This window comes from Neofelis nebulosa, chromosome 7 (assembly GCF_028018385.1).
Source record: "Neofelis nebulosa isolate mNeoNeb1 chromosome 7, mNeoNeb1.pri, whole genome shotgun sequence".
In the NCBI taxonomy this organism is placed as follows: Eukaryota; Metazoa; Chordata; class Mammalia; order Carnivora; family Felidae; genus Neofelis; species Neofelis nebulosa.
In genome coordinates, this window is record NC_080788.1 from 29,675,534 (window position 1) to 29,696,949 (window position 21,416).

The 21,416-nt window shown below is 47.2% G+C and overlaps 1 protein-coding gene across 2 annotated transcripts in view; it reads left to right on the forward strand.

The window, feature by feature from the left end:
* Positions 1-21,416, forward strand: part of TMEM266 (transmembrane protein 266) — a 125,809-nt gene that overhangs the window by 52,557 nt on the left and 51,836 nt on the right. For both annotated transcript variants that reach the window (XM_058736941.1, XM_058736940.1), the window contains exon 3: positions 3,057-3,245. In XM_058736941.1, the coding sequence (XP_058592924.1) occupies positions 3,057-3,245 (189 nt within the window). The remainder of the gene's footprint in view (positions 1-3,056; positions 3,246-21,416) is intronic.

Consider the following 21,416-nt stretch of genomic DNA (forward strand, 5'->3'; position numbering starts at 1 on the left):
ACAGCAATCTTGCTGTTACACCACACTGCCCCAGCCTGCCTGTTTATGGGACTGGCTGCTGTCATCTGGAGCAGGAACCCATTATGTATTGCCACAGTAATGCTGTGTACCAACCAACCATGGTACCTGAATAGAATACAGCAATAAGTTTTATCCCTTTATGTTTGGGGTAGCCAGCTAGATAGTTCCACCAATCTGGGATCACTCTTAGATATGGGGCTTGACTTCTATCAGCTGATCTAGGTGAAACTGGATTCTGCTCAAGGTGCCTCTCAGCCTCCCCTAGGCTAGACTGGTCACCTTCTAATGGCAATATCAGATACACAAAATCACAAGCAGAAATTCAAGTGTCTTTTCATGCCTCTGCTTGTGTTACATCTGCTAACATGACATCCCTTTGACCAAAACAAATCATAAAACTGAACCCATGGGGCACCTGGGTGGCTCAGTCAGTTGAGTGTCTGTTGATTTTGGCTCAGGTCATAATCTCACAGTTCATGGGTTCAAGCCCTGCGTCAGGCTCTACGATGACATTGTAGAGCCTGCTTTGAATTCTCTGTCTCCCTCTCTCTCTCTCTACTCCAGCTCCCTCTCAAAAATAAATAAGTATTTTTAAAAATTAAAAAAAAAAAAAAAACAGAATCAAGGGTGGAAAAACACACTCTTCTTTCTGATGGGAGTAGTTCTATGGAGTCACATGGCAAAGGGAGGGGTGAAGAATGGGGCCATTAATACATGTTGTCCATCATGCTGTTCTTCATATTCAGGACCAGAGGTTTGTATCAATACCCAGGCTATGAACTGTGGGACCCTCAGTCCTACCAAGGGAGGCCTTGTTTCCTCCTGTTGAGATGACCACATGACCAGAGATGGTGCTGGCTGCTATGGCCACTGGCAGGAGGGTAACAGAGAACAAGAAAGGCAGTAGTACCCTGTTCCCTGCTTCTCAGAGCCACATCCTGTTAGTCTCAGAAACTCACCCCAGCCCTCAATGAACATCCCATTAATCAAAAAGTTCTGTCTGTTCAATTACGCCACCCGTAGTTTCCTTGAGTAGTCCAAGAGAAAACAACAAATTCAACCCAGCATCTACTTTTCAAAAAAAAAATTTTAATGTTTATTTTTTGAGAGTGTGAGCGGGGGAGGGGCAGAGAGAGATAGGGAGACAGAATCTGAAGCAGGCTCCAGGCTCCAAGCTGTCAGCACAGAGCCCAGTGTGGGGCTCAAACTCACAAGCTGTGAGATCATGACCTGAGCCAAAGTCAGACGCTTAACTGACTGAGCCACCCAGGCACCCCAACTCAGCATCTACTTTTTTGGAAATACCTGGAGGAGCCAGGATTCCCCCACTAAACACCCACCACTTGTATTTCAGTTGTTGAGAAACACAGAAGCCTCCTATCCTATGACTGTTCTGTCTAAAGATCTTGAGTCATTTTGTAAATGTCATACAGTGATGAGTACTATTATCTGTGCTTGACAGGTAGGAAAAAGCAAAGGTTTAAATAATGCCTACCAAAGAGAATTGGGGCATTGGAAATTACTTGGTGAATCCAGGTAGTTTAGGCTGCCAACCTGGGGCATTCAAATAAAAATCCCACTATTTCCTCAATTATCTGGATGATTCAATCAAATGAGCAATAGGCAAATTCAGCTCTAAACTTCCTGGATAACTGCCACTGTGTATTACTGGCTAGATTTCAGTGATGGTTGGAAAAGAAAAGTCTAGAATTTAGAGTCCCCCACCCAAATGTAGGAACTTGTCCCTGCAGAGCTCCTCCCCCCACTTGGTGCCCCATATTTCATATCCATATCAGACTGTAGCATAAGAAAGAATGGCCCTTAAGGAGCCTCTGTTTCACCTGTGTGTTTCAGTTGGAGAAACTGAGGCTGTAGAGAAGCCCAATGGAAGTCAGCATTAGAGATGGGGCACCAGAGCCCAGGCACAGCTGCCAAGACTGGCTGCCACTTCAGTATTCAAACTGACCTCTCAGTGTTTCCCCAAATATTTAATTTTTATTCCTCTCCATCCACACCATTTTTCTTTCTGACCTTCATTATTTGGCCCGAGGCATAAGACCCAGCCCCTCAGATTCTACAGGATAAGATGGGGTCAGGAGAGTGTTGGGGGAGCAAAGATGGCACCCCAGGAAGTTAAAGCAAAATGATCCAGCCCAGCATCTCTCCACAGGGTGTCTCTTGGTGTTTGGGCAGAGGATGTGTAATGTCCACTCCTACTTATGTCAGTAGTGACCTCCTGTGGTCAGTGTGGCAGCCAAAATTTCCACAAGTTGCCAGAAATCTCCTGGTAGGTTGGGAGGAGATACTGCTCCTGGATGAGAAGCCCTGTAATGCCAGAGTTCAGTTATTTGCAGTGCCCTAGCCTGACAATGACATAGGAGACCGATAACTCCACAGATGTTTGATCAAGTGGCCTCCATTTCCTACTCTCAACCTTAAAAGGAGAGAGTAGTAGGACCAGTTCAAGTAAGAAGGGAGTGGCACCCAGTGACAGCTGGTTCCTGCTGTCCTCACTGTCCAAGGCTCACTCTGTCTCTCCAGCTGGGCTCCACGACCACCAGCAGTACATCCAGTCATGAACAGAAACCTCTCTTCTCTATTGTGGTATAGATGGTAGAAACATTTCAAAGGACTTGTACACAGAAACCCAGGAGACAGTTTACAAGAATATATTACTCCGATATAAACTCTAGGGACCAAAAATCCTAAAGGTCTAAGCCCTGGTTTTTCTGGTTGGCAGAATTTCCATCTGGGTCTTTAGCCCCATTGATAGATAAGGCTCCTGCCTCCATAGCTCATATTTTTAGATCTGAGCAATTCCTCTTTCCATTCTTCCACTGTTCCCCAACTGGTAGAGGAGAATGGGGCTTCAGTCCAGTCCCTTAGGTGGCCAGTGTGTAAGAATGGTGACCTCAAGCTTCCCCACTCTCCACCAGCACAGCATACATTCTGATGCATCTCCTCCTCCTTTCCTTGGAGAGTAGAAAAATTATTTTGTTCTTAAGGGTTGACTGTCGCCCTTCTCCCCAACTCAGGCCTGCCATAGAAGGAGGAATTTCTGAAGTTGAGATCATCTCCCAACAAGTAGACGAAGAAACCAAGAGCATTGCTCCCGTGCAGCTGGTGAACTTTGCCTATCGTGATCTGCCCCTGGCTGCAGTCGACCTCTCCACGGCGGGCTCTCAGCTCCTGTCAAATCTGGACGAAGATTACCAAAGAGAAGGGTAGGTGCTGGGGCTGTTGAGTAGCTAAGAAGTCTGTTTTGCATAACCCCCATAATCCATGGGTACCTCCAATGAAGCAGCACAGAGATTAGAGACCCCAGGTTCACATCTGCCACCTGAGCTCTTTTTCTCCTCAGGCATTGCTTCCACAGAAAAATGTTTTAGGTACAGAAAATATCTGTCGCTGCTAGACAACCTCTAATATGACATTTACTTGGGACTCAGACATTCATAAAATTGTTTCAGGACTGAATTGCTCCTTAGTGGCCCATCCAACCTCCTCTCTGTACACTTGGGAATCAGGAGACCCATAAGGATTAGGGACTGGCCCAAGGTCACAGAGCCCATAGTGGGTGGACTTGGACTTGCTCTCCTCTGTCAGCCAACTCTCACCAGGGAAGAGGCTGGGAAGAAAGCATTCTGCGTGCAGTAACATGTGAGTGTGTAAGGGAATGTAGCACCATTTAGCTAGGAGCTTTGTGGACTTTCCTCCTCCCTTTTCTGGGAGGACTTGCAGGATATGCTAGTCCTTGATTCAAAGGAGTGGTTAGGGGCGCCTGGGTGGCTCAGTCGGTTAAGCGTCCGACTTCGGCTCAGGTCATGATCTCACGGTTCATGGGTTCGAGCCCCGCGTCAGGCTCTGTGCTGACAGCTCAGAGCCTGGAGCCTGTTTCAGATTCTGTGTCTCCTTCTCTCTCTGACCCTCCCCCGTTCATGCTCTGTCTCTCTCTGTCTCAAAAATAAATAAACATTAAAAAAAAAAAACAAAATTAAAAAAAAAACAAAACAAAAAACAAAGGAGTGGTTAGATTCAAAGCAGATTGAATGCCTTTGTTCCCCAATTAACTTTTCCTTTTACCTGGGGGAACCTGAAGGGTAGGAACAACAGGTCCTGGGGTCTCAGGGCAGGTCAGACTTTTCCCAGCCCCACCCTGTTGTTCTCAGATACAGGATTTTAAACATCGACCAGGACCTTGGGAGCCACTTCTGGGCCACTCTTCTTTCTCAGGTGTCTGTACATATTTTGGAACATGCTGGCTGCTTTGAATATAAAAATGAAAGGTTGCTGGGTTATTTTAGAAGTAAGTGAGAGGGCTTAGCTAAAGTTAAATTTGCAGACCTTGGATTTTCTGTGCTTGTTTCCCAGAGAGGCTCTCCCACTTCCCGAGAGAAATTTCCTAACAATTGTGAAACCATGCACCTTTTGCAAAAACTGTACCCTAGTGGCTTTCTCTGAAAATATAATTTTCTCTAAGTATTGTGCATACAGTCAGCAGGACACTGGGGGAAAAGACAGGCAAGCAGGTGGGAGATGGCCAAGGGATGCCTATCAGTGGTGACACACTAATCTCGAGCACTATCAGCACCCATCTGATGGCAGGGCTGGCTTCTCCTGGATCTCCAGGTCCACAAGCCCCAGCCAGGGCCAGCCTCATTCTCATGTGACCTGTGCAGTTGCAAAGGCCCTATCTTTAGTTTAATGTTTTACTGCTGCAGCCTTGAAATTAATAGTTATTGAACAAAGAGCCATGCATTTTCACTGGGGCCTGTAAACTAGGTCCTTCCCTGGTCATCATGCATATCACTACAGTCTGGTGGCCAAAAGTAGGAGTGCAGCCTGATAACAGGTCCCAGTCTTTCCCAATGATGAGGTTTTGGAATGCTGGTGGGGGTTTGGAGCTGACAGCCAAGAAAGAATTCTTGAAGACGTCTTTGGTGCAAAAAGGTGATTTTATTAAAGCAGTGGGACAGGACCAGGAGGCAGAAAGAGCTGCTATGGACCCTCAGGAGAGACTGGTTATATACTATGGAGCTGGGGGAGGTAAAGACAAAAGGGAGGCCTCCAGAAGTACTTTGATATGCTAAAGAAGACTCATAAGATGCCTGGGGCTTTGCTATTGTCAAGCTAAGGTTGTTTTCCCCCTAGTAAGGCATTAACATTAGGAGGGAAGGGGGTTCCTAGAGAAATGTTATACTCTGTATTTGCCTCAAGTATTTGTCAATGAGCTGCAGGTTATAAGGAAATTTAATTTCACCTGCCATTTCCTTCTTGACTTTGTTCCCCACATCACTGTGGAGGGGAGGGTGATATTAGGGGCTTCAGGAAACTGAGTCTGTAGGTTTCTGGAGATTAGGCTATAGATAAGATTGCCTTTTTCTTGTAATTTACTAAGACATTTGTAAACCGATGGAGACCCAGGTACTGTATGACTGTGATCTCTTATCAGCTAACCATTTGTTTTCTTTCCTTTCCTTTGTTCTTGGGCAGCCAGGAGTACCTGAGGAATGTCACACATATCCCATCTGGGGGCGGGGGTGGGCCTTGCTTGTTTGCCTTCTGCTCCCTTATCATCAGGTACTCCTTTCTCACCCAGCCGGAGCCAGTGTTAGTCCCTTTTTTTCAAGTTTACAGTCAGAAGGTGGGGAAAGAACCGGGAAAGCCTCCAAGGATTCTGGTTCGGGGCAATTTCCACACATGCAGCCTATGGGCACACTGTACACGGCGTGTGCCACTCCCTCCCATGCACCAGAGAGGGCAGGAGTTCTGCTTTCTCATTCCACTGGCTCCTGAATTAGGCCTCTGCAGGGTTTCTTCTGATTAGGGAGAATACAAATGAAGTGCCCGCAAGGCAGGGAGGCTCTTGATTTGATTTGAGCCTCCAGGTGTGCCCTGGAAAGCCGCTCCTGTTGGGTAAATAGGAAGCGGCTTGGGAGGGATTTGCCTAGCTGCTGGAGCTCTCAGTGAGGCGCTCCATTGGCAGCCAGAGGGCTTCCCAGAGGAAGGAAGAGCAGGCACAGAGCAGAAGCCAGAGGAAGAGGAAGAGAAACAAAAGCATACTGCAGAGGGGACAGGCCTCTCTTCACAAGGCTTCTTGGCTCTTGCTGCATTTCCTGGGGTTTCCCCAAAATTTCCAACCTGGCCCTTTCTGAAACGCTGCAAAATAACACTACCTACAGTTCAGGTCAGCCTTCAAAAAGGTTTGACGTAAGTCTCATCAAAAACACCTCTTTCTACGGTTAAAAAAACAAAATTCAGCTGAGTAGATTTGAAGATCTAAGTGGCTTTATTCAACAATTCACAAATCAAGTGCCATCCCATCTAGCAGATAGAAAGGAGGTCTGAGGAGCTGTGTAAAATGAAAGACTTGTATAGGCAGGAGTCAGGGCAAGGAAGTTATTCTAGGAAAGAGTGGATTGTTTCGGGCAAGGCCACCTTCCTTCAGGGGATGGGGGGGTGGTGCGAGGGGGGTGTCTGTCAGGAAGATTACCGGTCCAGGTAATTCCAGGTTGACTGGTTAAAGGTTACATTCCTGGGAGAGGCTGAAGCTACAATTAGGCTAAGTATTAAGTTTCAGTTTGCTGATGTGGGGCTTAGCAAAGGTGACTCCATTTTGTACTTGTTGTCTCTTTCTTAACACTGCTACAGGAAGTGCTATATAGAGATGTGAATCTTGTCTGTAGGAAATGAAGAGATCTCAGGGACCCCAGCAGGAAAGTGCCTAGTGACCCAGCTGCCCCACCATTCACTTCTTTTGAACTTAGCAATATTTCAATGCTATTATATTACCCAGAATCTGAAAATGTTAGAGTTGAAAAAGACCTTAGAAAGCATCTATTCTAAATATTCTAATATTCCAGAGTCCAGAGTCCAGTACGCCCTGGATGCCCTGGGACACCCGTGTGTTGCCCACAGTCACACAGCAACAGAGTCTGAAATAGAGCTTCATCTCTTGGCTCCTGACTCAGGCTCGCAATATTGGGCTTCTGTTTGTCACCTATCCCTTTATAACATCACAGTTGTGACTGTGGTTAACGTGCCTTGCGAGGCTACACTCTCAGATACCTTTAACTTGTTGGGGTGCTTTTAAGTCCACTTTCCCTTTTGCCCAGGAAAGCCCTGTGAAGAAGGAGCAGGGACTGTACAGGAGACAGTCAGTGGGGAAAAGCCCCATCTCCATCAAGCTCCCTGACTTTCCTAAGAGCCCTTTCTTTGTCCTTACGTATCTGCCTAGCAGAGCCCAGACTACAGAGCTACCCACTGTCTACTCTCTTCATTTCTATACCCAGGCTGCTGACGGTTCAGGGAGGAAAATCAGACATCTGTCCAGATCGGCACCTTAGTCAGCTCAGGCTACCATAACAAAAGACCATAGACTGGGTGGCTTAAACGTTAGAAATGTTATTTTCTCACAGTTCTGGGAGATAGAAGTCCGTGACCAAGGTGCCAACAGGGCCGGCGAGGACTCTTTGGGTTGTAGATGGCCATCTTCTTTCTCTGTCCTCATATGGCCTTTCCTCATTATATGTGAGTAAAGGGAGAGTGTGAGCTCTGGTCTCTTCCTCTTCTTATAAGGGCATTATTCCCACCCTGACCTTGCCTAAGCACCTCCCAGAGGCCCCACCTTCAAATACCATACATTGAGGGGTTAGGACTTCAACATAAAATTTGGGGGGGACACAGACATTCGATCCATAATAGCACCTCCTCAGACTCAATGTCTCTAGTCTCTCTTTCTTGGTTCTGCCCTACAGTGTTCCTCTGTGGTCCTGGCTAGCTGCCACTCCTGGTCCCCAGTGGTTATTTCAGATTGTTTCCATTTTCCTCAAATTCCCTGTTGCCCCCAGCAGATGACCTCCTCTGCTCCTGCTATGAAAGTAGAAACAGTTCCAGTGGGGCCGCACCCCACCCCCTCAGTCCTCCCCCCTCCTTCTGGGGCCTGTCTCATCTCTGAGCTCTGATTCCCTTCCCCTCCCACCTTGTCCTGAACGTGGTTGCATCAGTTGCATCCTCACTCTGACTCGGCATGCACATGGGTCTCTCATTCTCCCTTGACTGCTGGTCTCCTGTTAGCTGCCACCCTCTCTCTCTTCCTCTTTGTGGCCAGACTTCTTGAAAGCCTCATCTGCACTTGCCATGTCCCCTTTCCCCTCCCAATCATTCCTGAGACTACTTCAATCCAGCTTCAGCCTCATCTGTGCTGTGACAACTATTCTCCTCAGGGTCATCGACGGCCTATGTTTTGCTGGGATCCTTATGCTATCTTCTTTCCAGCATTTGAAGTTGTCAGCCACCCCTCCCTCTTGAATCACAGCCTCCCTGTGTCAGCTGCTATGCCAGCTCCTGATTTTCTTCCTGTCCCTCTGGCTCTTCCTTCTAAGCCTTTTAAAAATTGTTTTTTCTCTACTTGGCCCCTCAGTGTTGGAGCTCTTCATTTTCTGTCTTTGGTCATTCTCTCTCTACTAATTCTACACACTGGATACTTCCATACAGTCCCATAACTTAACATTTTTCAACTTGTACTTTCTTTTTTTTTTTTTTTTTTGTTTATTTATTTTTGAAAGAGAGAGAGACAGAGAATGAGTGGGGGAGGAGCAGAGAGAGAGGGAGACACAGAATCCAAAGCAGGCTCCAGGCTTTGAGCTGTCAGCACAGAACCTGATGCAGGACTCCAACTCACAAACCATGAGATCATGACCTGAGCTGAAGTCGGACGCTCAGCCGACTGAGCCACCCAGGCACCCCTCAACTTATACTTTCAAAGCCATGTCTCTAGTGTAGATCTCTCTCTCTCAAACTACTGGCTTATATCCAACTGCTTCCTGGATGTCTTCACAGGGATCCTAAACACACCTCAGAATCCTAACAAGTATCTGTGGAATAATCTATTCTTCTGAGTTGGTCACAAACTTGTCCCCATACAAGTCATTGCTAAAAATAGCCCTTTCATTAAGAGCACTCATGTCCAGCCTGAGGAACCACAACCAGTTCAGCCTGAAACTGAACTGTCTTTTCCCAAAATGTATTTTCTATGGCTCCAATCCATGTACTTATACCTAGCTGCCTGGCCTCCGCAACCCATTACCACCGGAATGAGCTACATGTGCATTTTTGCTTATTTAGAGAGACTGTGAGCCTCCTTGCTGCCTCACCTGGAGCCAGTGGTTTCCAAGACACCAAAGCTCCATGCAGCTAGTCAGTCAGGTATGTGGTCACCACTGGAATTTGTGTCCTTCCTCCTCCCCTGGCTTCCTCTCATCCATGTCCACTGCCATCAACAGTATCCATTGTGGAAATGCTTGTGCCCAGTTCAGGGACTTCAGAAACCACAAGGCCACAGGGTACCCATGCAGTGTGCGCTCCATGCCAGGTGAGGAAGAAAAGCCACCCTTCCACCCACCCCCAGACTGTACTCTACTATCAGTGAACCCAGAAGTGGCTCTGCTTGTGGCCACAGCTCTGGTCCCATGTGCTTCTGACCTTTGCTTCTTTACCACCAAGTATCCAATCCAGTCCAAAGGGCCGCACTGGCACATCCTGCCACTGTGTCATCAATCTTTCCCTCCCTGCCTCTTCCTGCCCTGACCAGTGCCTCATCCTTCAGTAGTGATAAAACACAAACCTTGGGACACCTGGGTGGTTCAGCCAGTGAAGCGTCCAACTCTTCGTTTCGGCTCAGGTCATGATCTCACCGTTCATGAGTTTGAGTCCCTTGTCAGGCTCTGCGCTGACAGTGCAGAACCTGCTTGGGATTCTCTCTCTCCCTCTGTCTCTGCCCCTCTCCAGCTCGCTAGCTGTCTTTCTCTCTCTCCCAAAATAAATAAATAAACTTAAAAAAAAAAAAAGTCTTCATGTATGTCCACAGATGTAAACACTCAGGAGACAGGAAGAAGGGGAACAGAGAAGGTATCTGAGCATGTCTGAACCCCACTTGAGCTGGTCACAATGCTGTACTACATCAATAACCTGGGGGAGCAGCTCAGTTCCTTTGCCCTCATCCCTCATGTTCTGCCATCTCCAGGTCCTATAAATTTCTGCTGCCTTAATATCTTTTCATTATACCACCCTTCTCACAAAGGATCAGTGACTATCAGCCAGCTGCTGTGAACTGCATACAAAGGAAAGCCCATCTCATACTCAATAATGAGGACTTTCATTAGCCCATGTAACTTGGAGCACAGTTCCGGAGTCTGAACAGCATCAACAAGGACCAGATTCCTTCCATCTCTCCATTCTGTTGCCAACAGTGTTGACTTCATTCTCACGCTGTAAGGTTTCCTTCAGTTTGCGAGAGGGCTGCCTGTCTTCCTCATTCATGTCTGGTAAGAGACAATGACTGCCCATTATTCTCTTTTAAGAGCAACAAAGAACTTTCCCAGAAACCTTTACCTGCTCTCTCTTCATGTCTCATTGGCTGGAATTGGGTCACAAAGGATATGGGAAAATGTGTTGGCCAGTCATACCCACCACTTGAACTGTATCATTTCCCAAAACACATTGCTGTTACCTACTGGGGTGGAAGTGGGGTGGATATTGGAGAATCACCCTAGTTACCACAGCCATTAAGAGAGCCAAGTCTCCATTCATAGCCTTTGATCCAGAATTAGATCTTTTCTTCAGCTTTTCTTTTTTTTTTATTTTTTTTTTATTTTTTAAGGTTTATTTATTTTTGAGGGATACAGAGACAGAGTGTGAGTGGGGGAGGGGCAGAGAGAGATTGAGAGAGAGGAGACGCAGAATCTGAAACAGGCTCCAGGCTCTGAGCTGTCAGCACAGAGCCTGATGCGGGACTCAAACTCACTAACTGTGAGATCATGACCTGAGCCGAAGTCGGACGCCCAACCGACTGAGCCACCCAGGTGCCCCTCTTCAGCTTTTCTTACCATCATTTGGGAAAGATCTAGGAACATGTCTGCCTTCTTAGACTGTTTCTTCTATAACTTAGTCAACTTGATTCTTTCACTTGATGCAGTTTTGACTTGTGTTTGTCATCCTGGTGAATAGTGCTTATGTTTCCATGTAACCAAAGCCTCCTTTACCTGGTTCTCATTCTTTGGCATTGGACATAACCCCATTCAATGATGCAGAAGTGAGGCACAGAATTGCTTTTCAGCGAACCAACTGTCCACTTTTGGAGGAGGGAAACTAGGTTTGCAAGAGGCTACTTCGTGTTGTAGACTGGAAGTTCTACCTTCTATAATCAGGTACACTACATTGAAGAGTCTGGGCTGGACAAGAGGCCACAAAAGAGAAAATTCAGAGAAGCCCAGAGTCTCCACCCTAGGGAGTTGATGGTGATAGAATATGTTGAGGAAGGCAGTACAAGACAAGAGTTGTTCACCCCCGTTTTACAGAGGAGACTCTGTGGCCACAAAGAAAGATAGTGCTGTCCATCTTTTTGGTGGAAAGAGGGTGCAGAGAGGGTCATGAGACATGATGGGATAGTCTTTGTCAAAAATATAAAAATAAAGTAATGAAAGATACTCAGTCTTTTGTAATTATTTATATTTTAGGGTTCTAAAAGGTCTAACGTGAGCGGTCAGGGCTAAAGTCCTGACATCAGAAGCTTGGAGGAAGGATGGGTAGACAGAAAGGGATGTTATTACTTAAAGATGATGCCATTGGCACATTTCTGTCAGAACTTCAATCAGAGGAAAAAAACATAATAGGTGCCAGGAATGGTTTTTCAGATGTCAGACTGGAGGTGGGGGGGGGGGGGGAGACAGGTCCAATATAGCAACATCTTTAAATAAGAACTAAACTAATTTTAGATATGCCAGCAAACCAAGCTGGAAGCAAAGGGGAAGGGGAGGAACCTACTAAACCACAGCCCAAAATACTCTCATTTCTCCTTACACTATCTCATTCAAGGACCACCTCCTCCTCCTCCTCTGTGCCCCACCCCACCCAAGGTAGGGCCTCATCTCTGTGTACCACTAGCCCTTTATCTCCCTTTATCTCAACACTCTTGACACTGGACTCTACTCGTCCGCTCACCAGTCTGCCTCCAGTGCTGGATCATGTGCTCCCTCAGGTCAAGGATCAGATCCTTTGAGCCTGGAACAGAGACAGTGTTGATGGAAAGAAGGAATGAGTTGAATGAATGAGTGAGTGAATGGATGGGGCTGTGTTAAGATAGGGATGAAGAAAAGTGGAAGCCAGTTCTGTTTGGAGAGAATTAGGGGCTGTCTCCCAGACCTCTGTGGGGTCAAGGATAAGCCACAAGGGAGGCACTAGGTTTCTCAGACCCCAGAATGCAAGGCTGTGATGTGTGGCTGGCCCACCTCAGAAATTCCACACACCCTTCACTAAGTCATCCTAGAGAAAATAAATCAGATATGCTTCAGAACATGGCAACTCCACCTAGTACAATTTTAGTGTCCTTTTAGAAGAAGGAAAAGCCTTTTGGAGTTCAGGGCTAAAAGGCAGGTTCATCCCTGCCATGACCTTGCAAATGCAGTCTAGAAGTTCTGTATCTTCGCTTGGCTGGCGAAGTCTTTTGTATCATTTTTCCCCCAAGGAGAAAAAAGTTCGAAAGGAGCTTCATTAATCCATTTTTGTGATGTCGGTAAGATTTGTCTGTAATGAAACACCACTTCTTCCTGTGGCATACCAGCTGGATCCCAAGCCCTGTTACCTGGGACCCTTTATATTTTTAGTAGGCTAAGGCTTCCAGGCAGGTTCTTCTTGATGCCCCAGCCAAGCAATAAAGGTTTAATTAAGATTAAAAAAATTTCCTGGTGAAATTTTCCAGGTTAGCTTCTTTTCTGTAGTCCAAAAACCTCAAAGATTTTTCTTTGGTTAAGAAGGCAATAAATCCACAGATTTATTATTTCTCAGCCAAATAAACCGCCCATCCACACGGACTCTGACAGGTGCAGGGTATACAGCTGCAGGCTACCACTAGGTGGTGTCAGAGTGCCTCTGACCACCTTTACCCAATGCGTGAGAGCTGCCTGGAATTGGCAAAGTGTTAAGCCCGAGGACAAGTTCCCCAGGGAAAGTGAGCTGCATTTATGGTGTTGGAGGGTCCTCAGTCATCTGTGGAGGCACCTGGAACCCACACTTTGGCCAAATAGAAGAAGGGGCAGTGTGGTTGGCTCAGCTCAGAACCAAAGAGCTGGATAGAGAATTGGAAAACTATAGCCCACTGGTTCCCATCTGGTTAGGAAGCTTACCCAGGCATCCCTACTGCAAAGCATGGCAAAAGGAGAGTCTCAGATTTGTGGCCAGTTTTGAGAATTGAGGACTCTTGAGGTAGGAGGGGCCTTTATAGCCACTTGGTCCAACAGCACCCCACTGCCTAATAAGTCAGGTTGAATTCTGTAGCAACCCTTCAAATGTATGTGGACAATACCCTTGGTCCCCCCAGGTAGGAGCAGCCAGTCCATGGTGTGTATGGGCCTTTGTATCCCCAGAGGGGGGTTTTGTGACTCACCAAGGTGGGTGATGGCTCCTACCACCCAGCCTCAAGCTCTTACTGCCACACTCTGCTGTCTTTCCCAGAGTTGGCCTTTCAGAGGATGCAAGAAACCTGAGATTCTTGGACAAGCAAATGTCAGATTGCATTTGACCCCAGCTGCATGCCGTCCTCTCTTCCCCAAGGCAATGGGGCTAACCTTTAGCTCTGATTGCAGAACTGAAGCTGCCAGTATGGAAACCAATTTCTTTAGTTCCCACAAATGGCTGAGACGGTCATCTCTCACCTCCAACCTGAGAGTTCCTGTTACATGAAGTAGATTTATGTGCTCATATTTCTGGGTCTGTGTGCACCGCTGTGGTTTGCCTCCTGGAATTGGATGCAGGAACAAAGAGGATGCCAGACCGTGCTTTTCCTGTTGTTCTGGTTCTCCCTGGGAGAGAAAGAAGCCTCAAAAACCATTTCAGATATTTAGCAAAAAGGTGTCCCTGTGGGCATGGAGTTATCATCACTAGTGGATATTTGTCTCTTTGGAGAAGTCCTATGTGTGTGAGCTCATTCCCTCTCCTGTTTCTTTTCTCCCTTTATTTGTTTTGCTTTTCAGAGTGGACTAGTACTAGGAGCTCACTCCTTAGTCAGAATTCACTTACAAGGCTTCAGGCTCTGTGAGGATGAAGGCCTTGTCCACTCTCATGTGCTCATCACCTAATACAGTGACATTTAGGGGGCACATAATAACCATGCATGGAATGGAATGAATGTCAAGACTTCCTTTATTTAGATAATTAACCCTTTTTCCAATGCCCACATACCTAAATCATCATCATAGTAGATACGTATTATAGGCATGTAGTGAGCACTATGTTATGGGCTTTACATATGTTATTTTTAATATTTTAGAACAACAAGCCTGCAAAGGAAGATAATACTCCTATTTGGGGGATTAGGAAACTAAGGCTCAAAGAATACACTCAGAGTTCAGTCAGTTGTGGGGCCGTGATTTGGAAATTCCAGTTGTGACCCAACCCAATTGGTGGAAGAGTCTAGCTTTCCCCACCATTCATTAACAGCGGAAAAAAATGGAAAGAATTGCCTTAAAACAACTAGCTGAGTTAACATTTGTAAAGTGCTCAGAAAAGCTCCTGTTTCATAGTAAATGCTGTATAAGTGTTTGTTAAATCAGTAAGAATCAAGCATAGGTCAATGCCAGAGATTGGATTAAAGTCAGCCTCATGGCTTTCACTGACAGTGTTTTAATCATCTGGAATAAATACAGTAAAGATGAGTAAAGTGGGGCCATGGGGTGTTCTGTGGACATTTGGCACCGCCACCAAGTCTGCGACATCCAGCCCCAGATGTTCAGCATCACAGAATTGGAGCACTTGGGGCCAGGAGGGGACTCAGAGTTTGAACCTGGAACCCAGGTATCCTTTAATCAGTGAGATCATCAGTGAGATCCAGAGGGTCCATGCACCCCTTAGAATGTTATGCACAGTGTTGTGGTTTCATGTATTTTCCAGGCATAGGGCCAAAATTTTCATCTATTGTTAGAGAGCTCTGCAGCTTAGAAGGGTTCTGAGGTTCAGATCTAGCAGTGCCTCCCAAGGTCAGCATTTAGGGGCAGGTAGGGAATCCCAGTGCTCCAGACTTCATTCCGCTCCCACTACCAGACAGGCCTCTGACTCACTCCACCCCCTCCCTCAGCTCCTTTCTTTGGAGACTTGATGGGATGAAAATCACAATGTAGGACTGACAAGGCCATCTGGTCTGGCTGCCTACAGGGAAATAGGTTTTTCTGTAGCCTGCTACCTCCTCTGGGGACACCATGCCTCTCCACTGCCTGTGAGCACCTTTTTTGAACAATTTGAAGGTTCTCCACATTCCCAAGATTCTAGCCACTGCCCCTTCTCCTATTGTGCATCTTCCCAGCCACACCAGCCTGGCAGTCACGGTGGCCCAATTGCTTAGTGGATTGCCAGGGCAGGAGAGGCCACTCCCCACAGGAGCAAAGAGCCCTTGCTATCCTGGCACTTGTGTTTCTGCTTCACCTCTCAGAAAGGGGCTGTTCCAGTGCCAGGCTTGGGAATGCTGCCTGATGGAGCAGTGACCTGGAGATGCCTGCTTCTGGCCACCCCCGTGGCCTTACCTCACATGAAAAGTACATCAGAAATTTGCCAAAGCTCTTTTTAATTTTCTAGAAGTTATTCTCTCAAACTTGTTATCAAGGTAACTAAGAATATAAAGCAGAAGCAGCAAAGGTACCCAGCCTCCCCTCCCACCCAGAATTTCTCTGAGGCCTCAGGAACTAGTGGAACCCATGGTAGAACACCTGCCTACCTGCCAGGAGATGCCATCTGGTTGTTGGTATTTACAGACTTTGGCAGCCCAATCCTGCCTCCTGGAGCTGTCCCTTTGCTGTTGCTGTACCAAGATATGAAATTGGGAGACGCCTGCCCTCTGGTGACAATTCCAGGGATAACACCATCTTGAGAACCAGCGCCAGGGCCTTGATTGGGCTGGATGCTGAAGGAAGTATCTTCTCTAATTAACAAGTCAATGCTGATTTCCCTTCTGGCCCATTAAGCTCCTTGAGTCATTATTTAACCACTCAAGAGTATTTCGAAACTGGACACATTCTATTTTTCTGCTAAAACACAGTCTCTTAGGAATGTCTGAGTCATTTGAATTTCACAGGAATTTTATTAGCAGGCTGGAATTTCCAAACAATCCCTCAGCCAGAAAGTCTGCTGCTTCAACCCATCTTCTGTCCTGGAGGCTTGGAATCCATGGTCCTGCTCTTCAAGGAGCTAGAAGCCCAGAGCCTTCTTGGATTCAGGCTTCAGCCTCACATCCATGGCTAAGGAAGGCCTTGGCACTCCCCACCGCCCCCCACTCCTCGCCCCCAAATGCACGCAGTCAGGGGTGCCTGGGTGGCTCAGTCGGTTAAGCGGCCGACTTTGGCTCAAGTCATTATCTCACGGTCCATGAGTTTGAGCCCCGCGTCGAGCTCTGGGCTGACAGCTCAGAGCCTGGAGCCTGTTTTGGATTCTGTGTCTCTCTCTCTCTGACCCTCCCCCATTCATGCTCTGTCTCTCTCTGTCTCAAAAATAAATAAACGTTAAAAAAAATTTTTTTAAATTAAAAAAAAAACAAAAACAAATGTACACACTCAGTCTCAGTGAGTGTCCCTGCCACCTTCTTCCCCCTCCAGAGGACCTGCCTGCCTCACCACTCCCTGGGCCTGGGTTGGCACCTGCTTGCCTTCATTGTCTCATCTCTCTTGCTCCCAGACTCCCCTTGCTGTGCTCCATCCATCTCCTGAAATACCTGTTACCTCTTGCTAAGTTCAAAGCAGTTCTTACCTAGATCACTTGGGATCTCACTGAAATGCAGACCCTTATTCAGAGGGCACGGAGAAGGCCCAAGATTCTGCATTTCTAACCAGCTCCCAGATGATGCTGATGCTGCTGGTCCCTGGAGACCTAGGGCAGTGGTTCTCAATCTCGGCCGCACATTGGAACCCCCTAAGGAGATCAAAACATTCTGAGGCCTGGGTCTCAACCCAGAGGTTGTGGTTTAAGTGGTCTGATGTGTGATCTGGGCACTGGAATTGTTAAAGCTCTCTCGGTGGTCCTAGGATGCAACCAGTGTTGAGAACCACTGACCACAATGCAGATTCCAGCCTCCCGGCTCCAAGGCATCTGCTCTTCATCAGATACTCTGTCCCTTTCTTTTATAGGTTGGCTTCCCTCCATCTTTAGTTCAGTCCATCTCCCTGTGTATTACCCTGCAGTCCTGGGGTTCACATACACCATGATGCAAATTGTACCTCTTGAACCTGTGCAAAATTGGGGCTTCATGAAGTCACTCCCAGGTGGGCCTGGCTGAAGGACTGGTAGTTGAAAGCAAGTGTGAGGGGACTGTGGAGCTGGCACAGAGTAGAAGAACAGGATTAGAGCAGTGGGGCACAGGCTTCGTTCTACAGCTGCCTTGGGGTTCTTTGGGAACCATGTGCATTGCACCAAGGACTGTAGAAATGCCTGCAGCGTCTGCCCTAGGTGGGGTTTGTTAAACCACACTCTGCACTGAAGGAGGATGTCTCCACTCAGCCCAACTCCTGGCTCCTGTTCTGGTATTTATTCTGTCAGACGTTCTTTGGGGCTGAGTAGAATTTTACCATGAAGAGTCGCTGTTTAGTGTACATTTCCCCCATGTCCCCGGATATCACTCCCTCCAACTCTTTCTCAAATGTCACTTTCTCAGTGCAGCCTATGCTGACCGCCTTATCTGAAATGTCACCCTTTAGGCTCTATATTTCCTCTACAGTACCTACCACCTGTAGTAAACCACATAATTTACAAACATAATTTGTTATGTTTGTTGTTTGACTCTCTCACCCACTCAAATGTAAGCTGTCCAAGGGTTGTTGCCTGTTTTGATGACAGTGCCTCTGTAGCAACGTGGTGGGTACTGGCATTCATCTGACTCCCAGACCTTCCCCTGCCTGGTTTCTGAATCCTGCCACTTGCCTGGTGCCCTGCCTGGCTGCACCCTGAGGCCAAGGCATGCTGCAGTCTCAGGGCCAGGCCCGCTATTGCTGACTGCAGACTGTGGGTGGCTCCAGACACCTGCCAGTAGTAGCTCTTTACCTGGCTGTGAGTTCCCAGTCTCAGCCACCCCACCTCACACCTACATCTTTACAATAACCAGACCTTGGTCCGGTTAGGAAGTTTTGCTATCCAAACAAAAAAACAAAATCAACATTTCAGTGTTTTTTTTTTTTATTTTTGTTTTTAACATTTATTCATTTTTGAGAGAGAGTGTGCAAGCAGGGGTGGGGCAGAGAGAGAGAGGGAGACATAGAGTCTGAAGCAGGCTCCAGGCTCTGAGCTGGAAGCACACAGCCTGACATGAGGCTCGAACCCACGAGCCGTGAGATTATGACCTGAACCAAAGTTGGATGCTCAACTAACTGAGCCATCCAGGAGCCCCGACATTTCAGCGTTTTAAGGAGCAACATAAAATGACTTTTCCTCCCATGGAAGCAGGTACAGATTGGAGTCTCCTGTTTGTGGGGAAATAAATAGTTTGTTTCATCCCCTTCTCTCTTTGGAACTTTGTGCTTGAGGTAGAAGGAGCAGACTCTGAGGGACGTATCCCATTCTCCTGGGGTATACAAGGCACAGAGGCCAAAGCATTCCCCGGCTCCTTCCGTTTAATGTGCAGGCCGTCTTCCTGCTCGCTGCTCACCCTGACGCCGGCCCAGGCAAACGGCCTTGCAGCTCCCCTCTTTAGTTATAACTGCAGGAGGTGCTTGCGTCACATTTCAGATGACAGTGAAAGGCCACCATTTTTAGGGGCCACAAGTAACTGGACTGGGTTTTCGAGAAGATGTGGAACTGGAGCGATGTCTGCTTTGGGGCATGGCAATGACAGTGCTTGCAGTGATCAGTGATCCGGTGATCCGGGAGAACTTGACAGGAGGGCGGGAGGGGAAGTGATGAGCCACAAGAGAGGTGTGAAAGATTAAAATAGGGCCACTGGAAAGTGGGGGCAGGAATGTCACACTGGGAGAGGAAGAAGGGGGAGTAGGTGAGACATGCAGATGAATCAGAAGAGGTCAGCTGAGTAGTGATGGCCAAAGAGATCTTACAGTTCAAAGGGGCTTTCATATCCACACGCAGCTGATAGCACCTGTGGGCAGCAGCCTCTAAGCTTCTCTGGGGCTCCGTCCCTCTGAGCTGTGAGGTGGAGGCTTCAGCACCCCTGTCCTTCTTTCCTGCCCGCCCTGGACAGACACACCCAGTCCTCTGTCTGGCAGCCCTTCTCGTGGCCTTTCCTTCACAGGCACTGGCTTCTCACCTGACCAAATCACAGCCACCCTTACCAGGCCCCCTCAACACCCCTCTGCCCTGAATACAGGACACCCAGTTAAAGTTGAATTTCAAATAAACAATGAATACTTTCTTTAGTATAACTATGCAATGTTTGGGATATACTCACACTAGAAAATTGTTCATTGTTTATCTGAGATTTAACTGGATGTTCTGTGTTTTATCTGGCAACCCTACTGAGCTCCATATGATGTCAGTTTGGGATCTACCCTGTAGCCTCTTGCTTATGGGTTGGCCCATGTGAGTCTGCAAGAAGTTGGAGAGAAGTGTTTCTGCATCAGACTTTGAAACCCATCTGCAGTGAGTGATGGAGGCATTCATCAATGGCCTTCACAATCTGGTCTCCACTCACCTTTGTCTCCCTGTCTTCTGCTTGTCCCTTAGTGAGAACTCTCTCTGGCCTGGCTGGTCTCCTCATCCTCACCCCATACTCTTGGGCCAGGTGGGGCTCACATCAGTCCCCTCTCAACCCTGTCCAAAATACCTTCTTCCTTTTCCACAATCACCTGTTGAAATCCCTCTACCCCTATTTGTGGGACCAGCTCCCTGAGGCTGGAGACTGAACCCCCGAGTCTTTGCATTCTCTTAGAACCAAGACAGCACCTGTCATTCCCACAGGTTTTGGAAACTCTCCAGAAAGACTTGAATAAGCCAAATTTCCTGCCAGGTTTTTTGAAGAGCCATGAGCTTTGTACCACCTTCCAACAACTGGGGGCTCCTTCAAGCTTTCCCTAGATGGATTCTGAGGGAGAAACTCCTCCTTGAAGCACTCACAGTATTCCTTTGGGGAGAAGAGAGCATCTCAGAATTCCCTCTTCCAGTGACACTTTAGGATTTTCAGGGCATTGGGCCCTGACCCACTTCAGCGGACGCTTGCCCTGTGTGCAGAGGATGGGGACAGCCAGCTGTCTGGGTCATCAGATAACTTTCCAACATCATCGTCATCATCATTAACAATCCATTTCAGCTCCATGGTGCTTTATAGATCAGATACATTCCCTCATTTAACTTGCAACAATCCTAGGAGTTAAGGAGTTTTACAAATGGGAGGCTGAGGCCTGAAATGCACAGATAACCTTCACACATAGTCCTGTGTGTCTGAAGGTGGAGCCAGAAGTGGGGACTCCCTGACTAGCACTGTCTCTGCTACTTCAGGATGCCTAATTCTTCCTCAAGACGGCAATGAGGTTTGGCCTCAATACCACCTGCCCCCTCAGAGACACCTCTTTTTCCTAGGATCTTGTGTTCCTGAAGGGAGTACATCAAATGCCTGCCCCAGCTCTGAGGTTTTTCACCTCCTTCCCACTTCCAGTCCTACTCAGGAAAAACTCCGTCCTCGGTGACTTGATCTCTACCTGTGGTTGTTCAAGATCATCTAGGCAGGGTTTCTGAAAAGATCTTCCATGAAGCACTAGTCCCACTAGATGCCCTGTGACATGAGGGTGCTGTCCAGCAAGTTTGGAAAGCACTGATACTATAATCCCTTTTGAGCATGATGATGTAAAATAACATATTAAAGGCACTGCAATGTCCTGCCTAGAAAAATAGCCATTTGACTTTGACCCCAATTTTCCAAAACCTATCCAACCATAGAATTATCAAGTAATAACCATTAACATTCTGTGGAACTAGGATTCCATACAACCCCCTCTGAGAAATAGGGATTTAGCTCAGATCTCTTCTTATATAGCTGAAAACCACTGAAAATTCATTCGTTAATTTATCAATCATTCATTAGAGGCGAACTGAGGGTCTCCTAAATGCAGAGTTTGTGCTAGGTTCCACGACTAGACAGACATACAGTAATAACAGCTCGTTTTCATGCAGTTCTTATACCTAGCCAGGCTCTTCACTGACCTTTGTGATCTCCAGTGTTTGCAAGAAGCCCATGAGATGTGGGTTTCACACCCACTGTAAAGATGAGGAGACTGAAACCCAGATGGATGCTGTGTGTTGCCCAGGTCAGCCTATAAACCTAGCTGCACCTTTTTATGATTGGTTTTGCTCTTTGTGATTCTACCCAGTGACCTCTTGAATAAGGTTGCATTTTGCTGGGAAACGTAGAGCCTGGGAGGAAT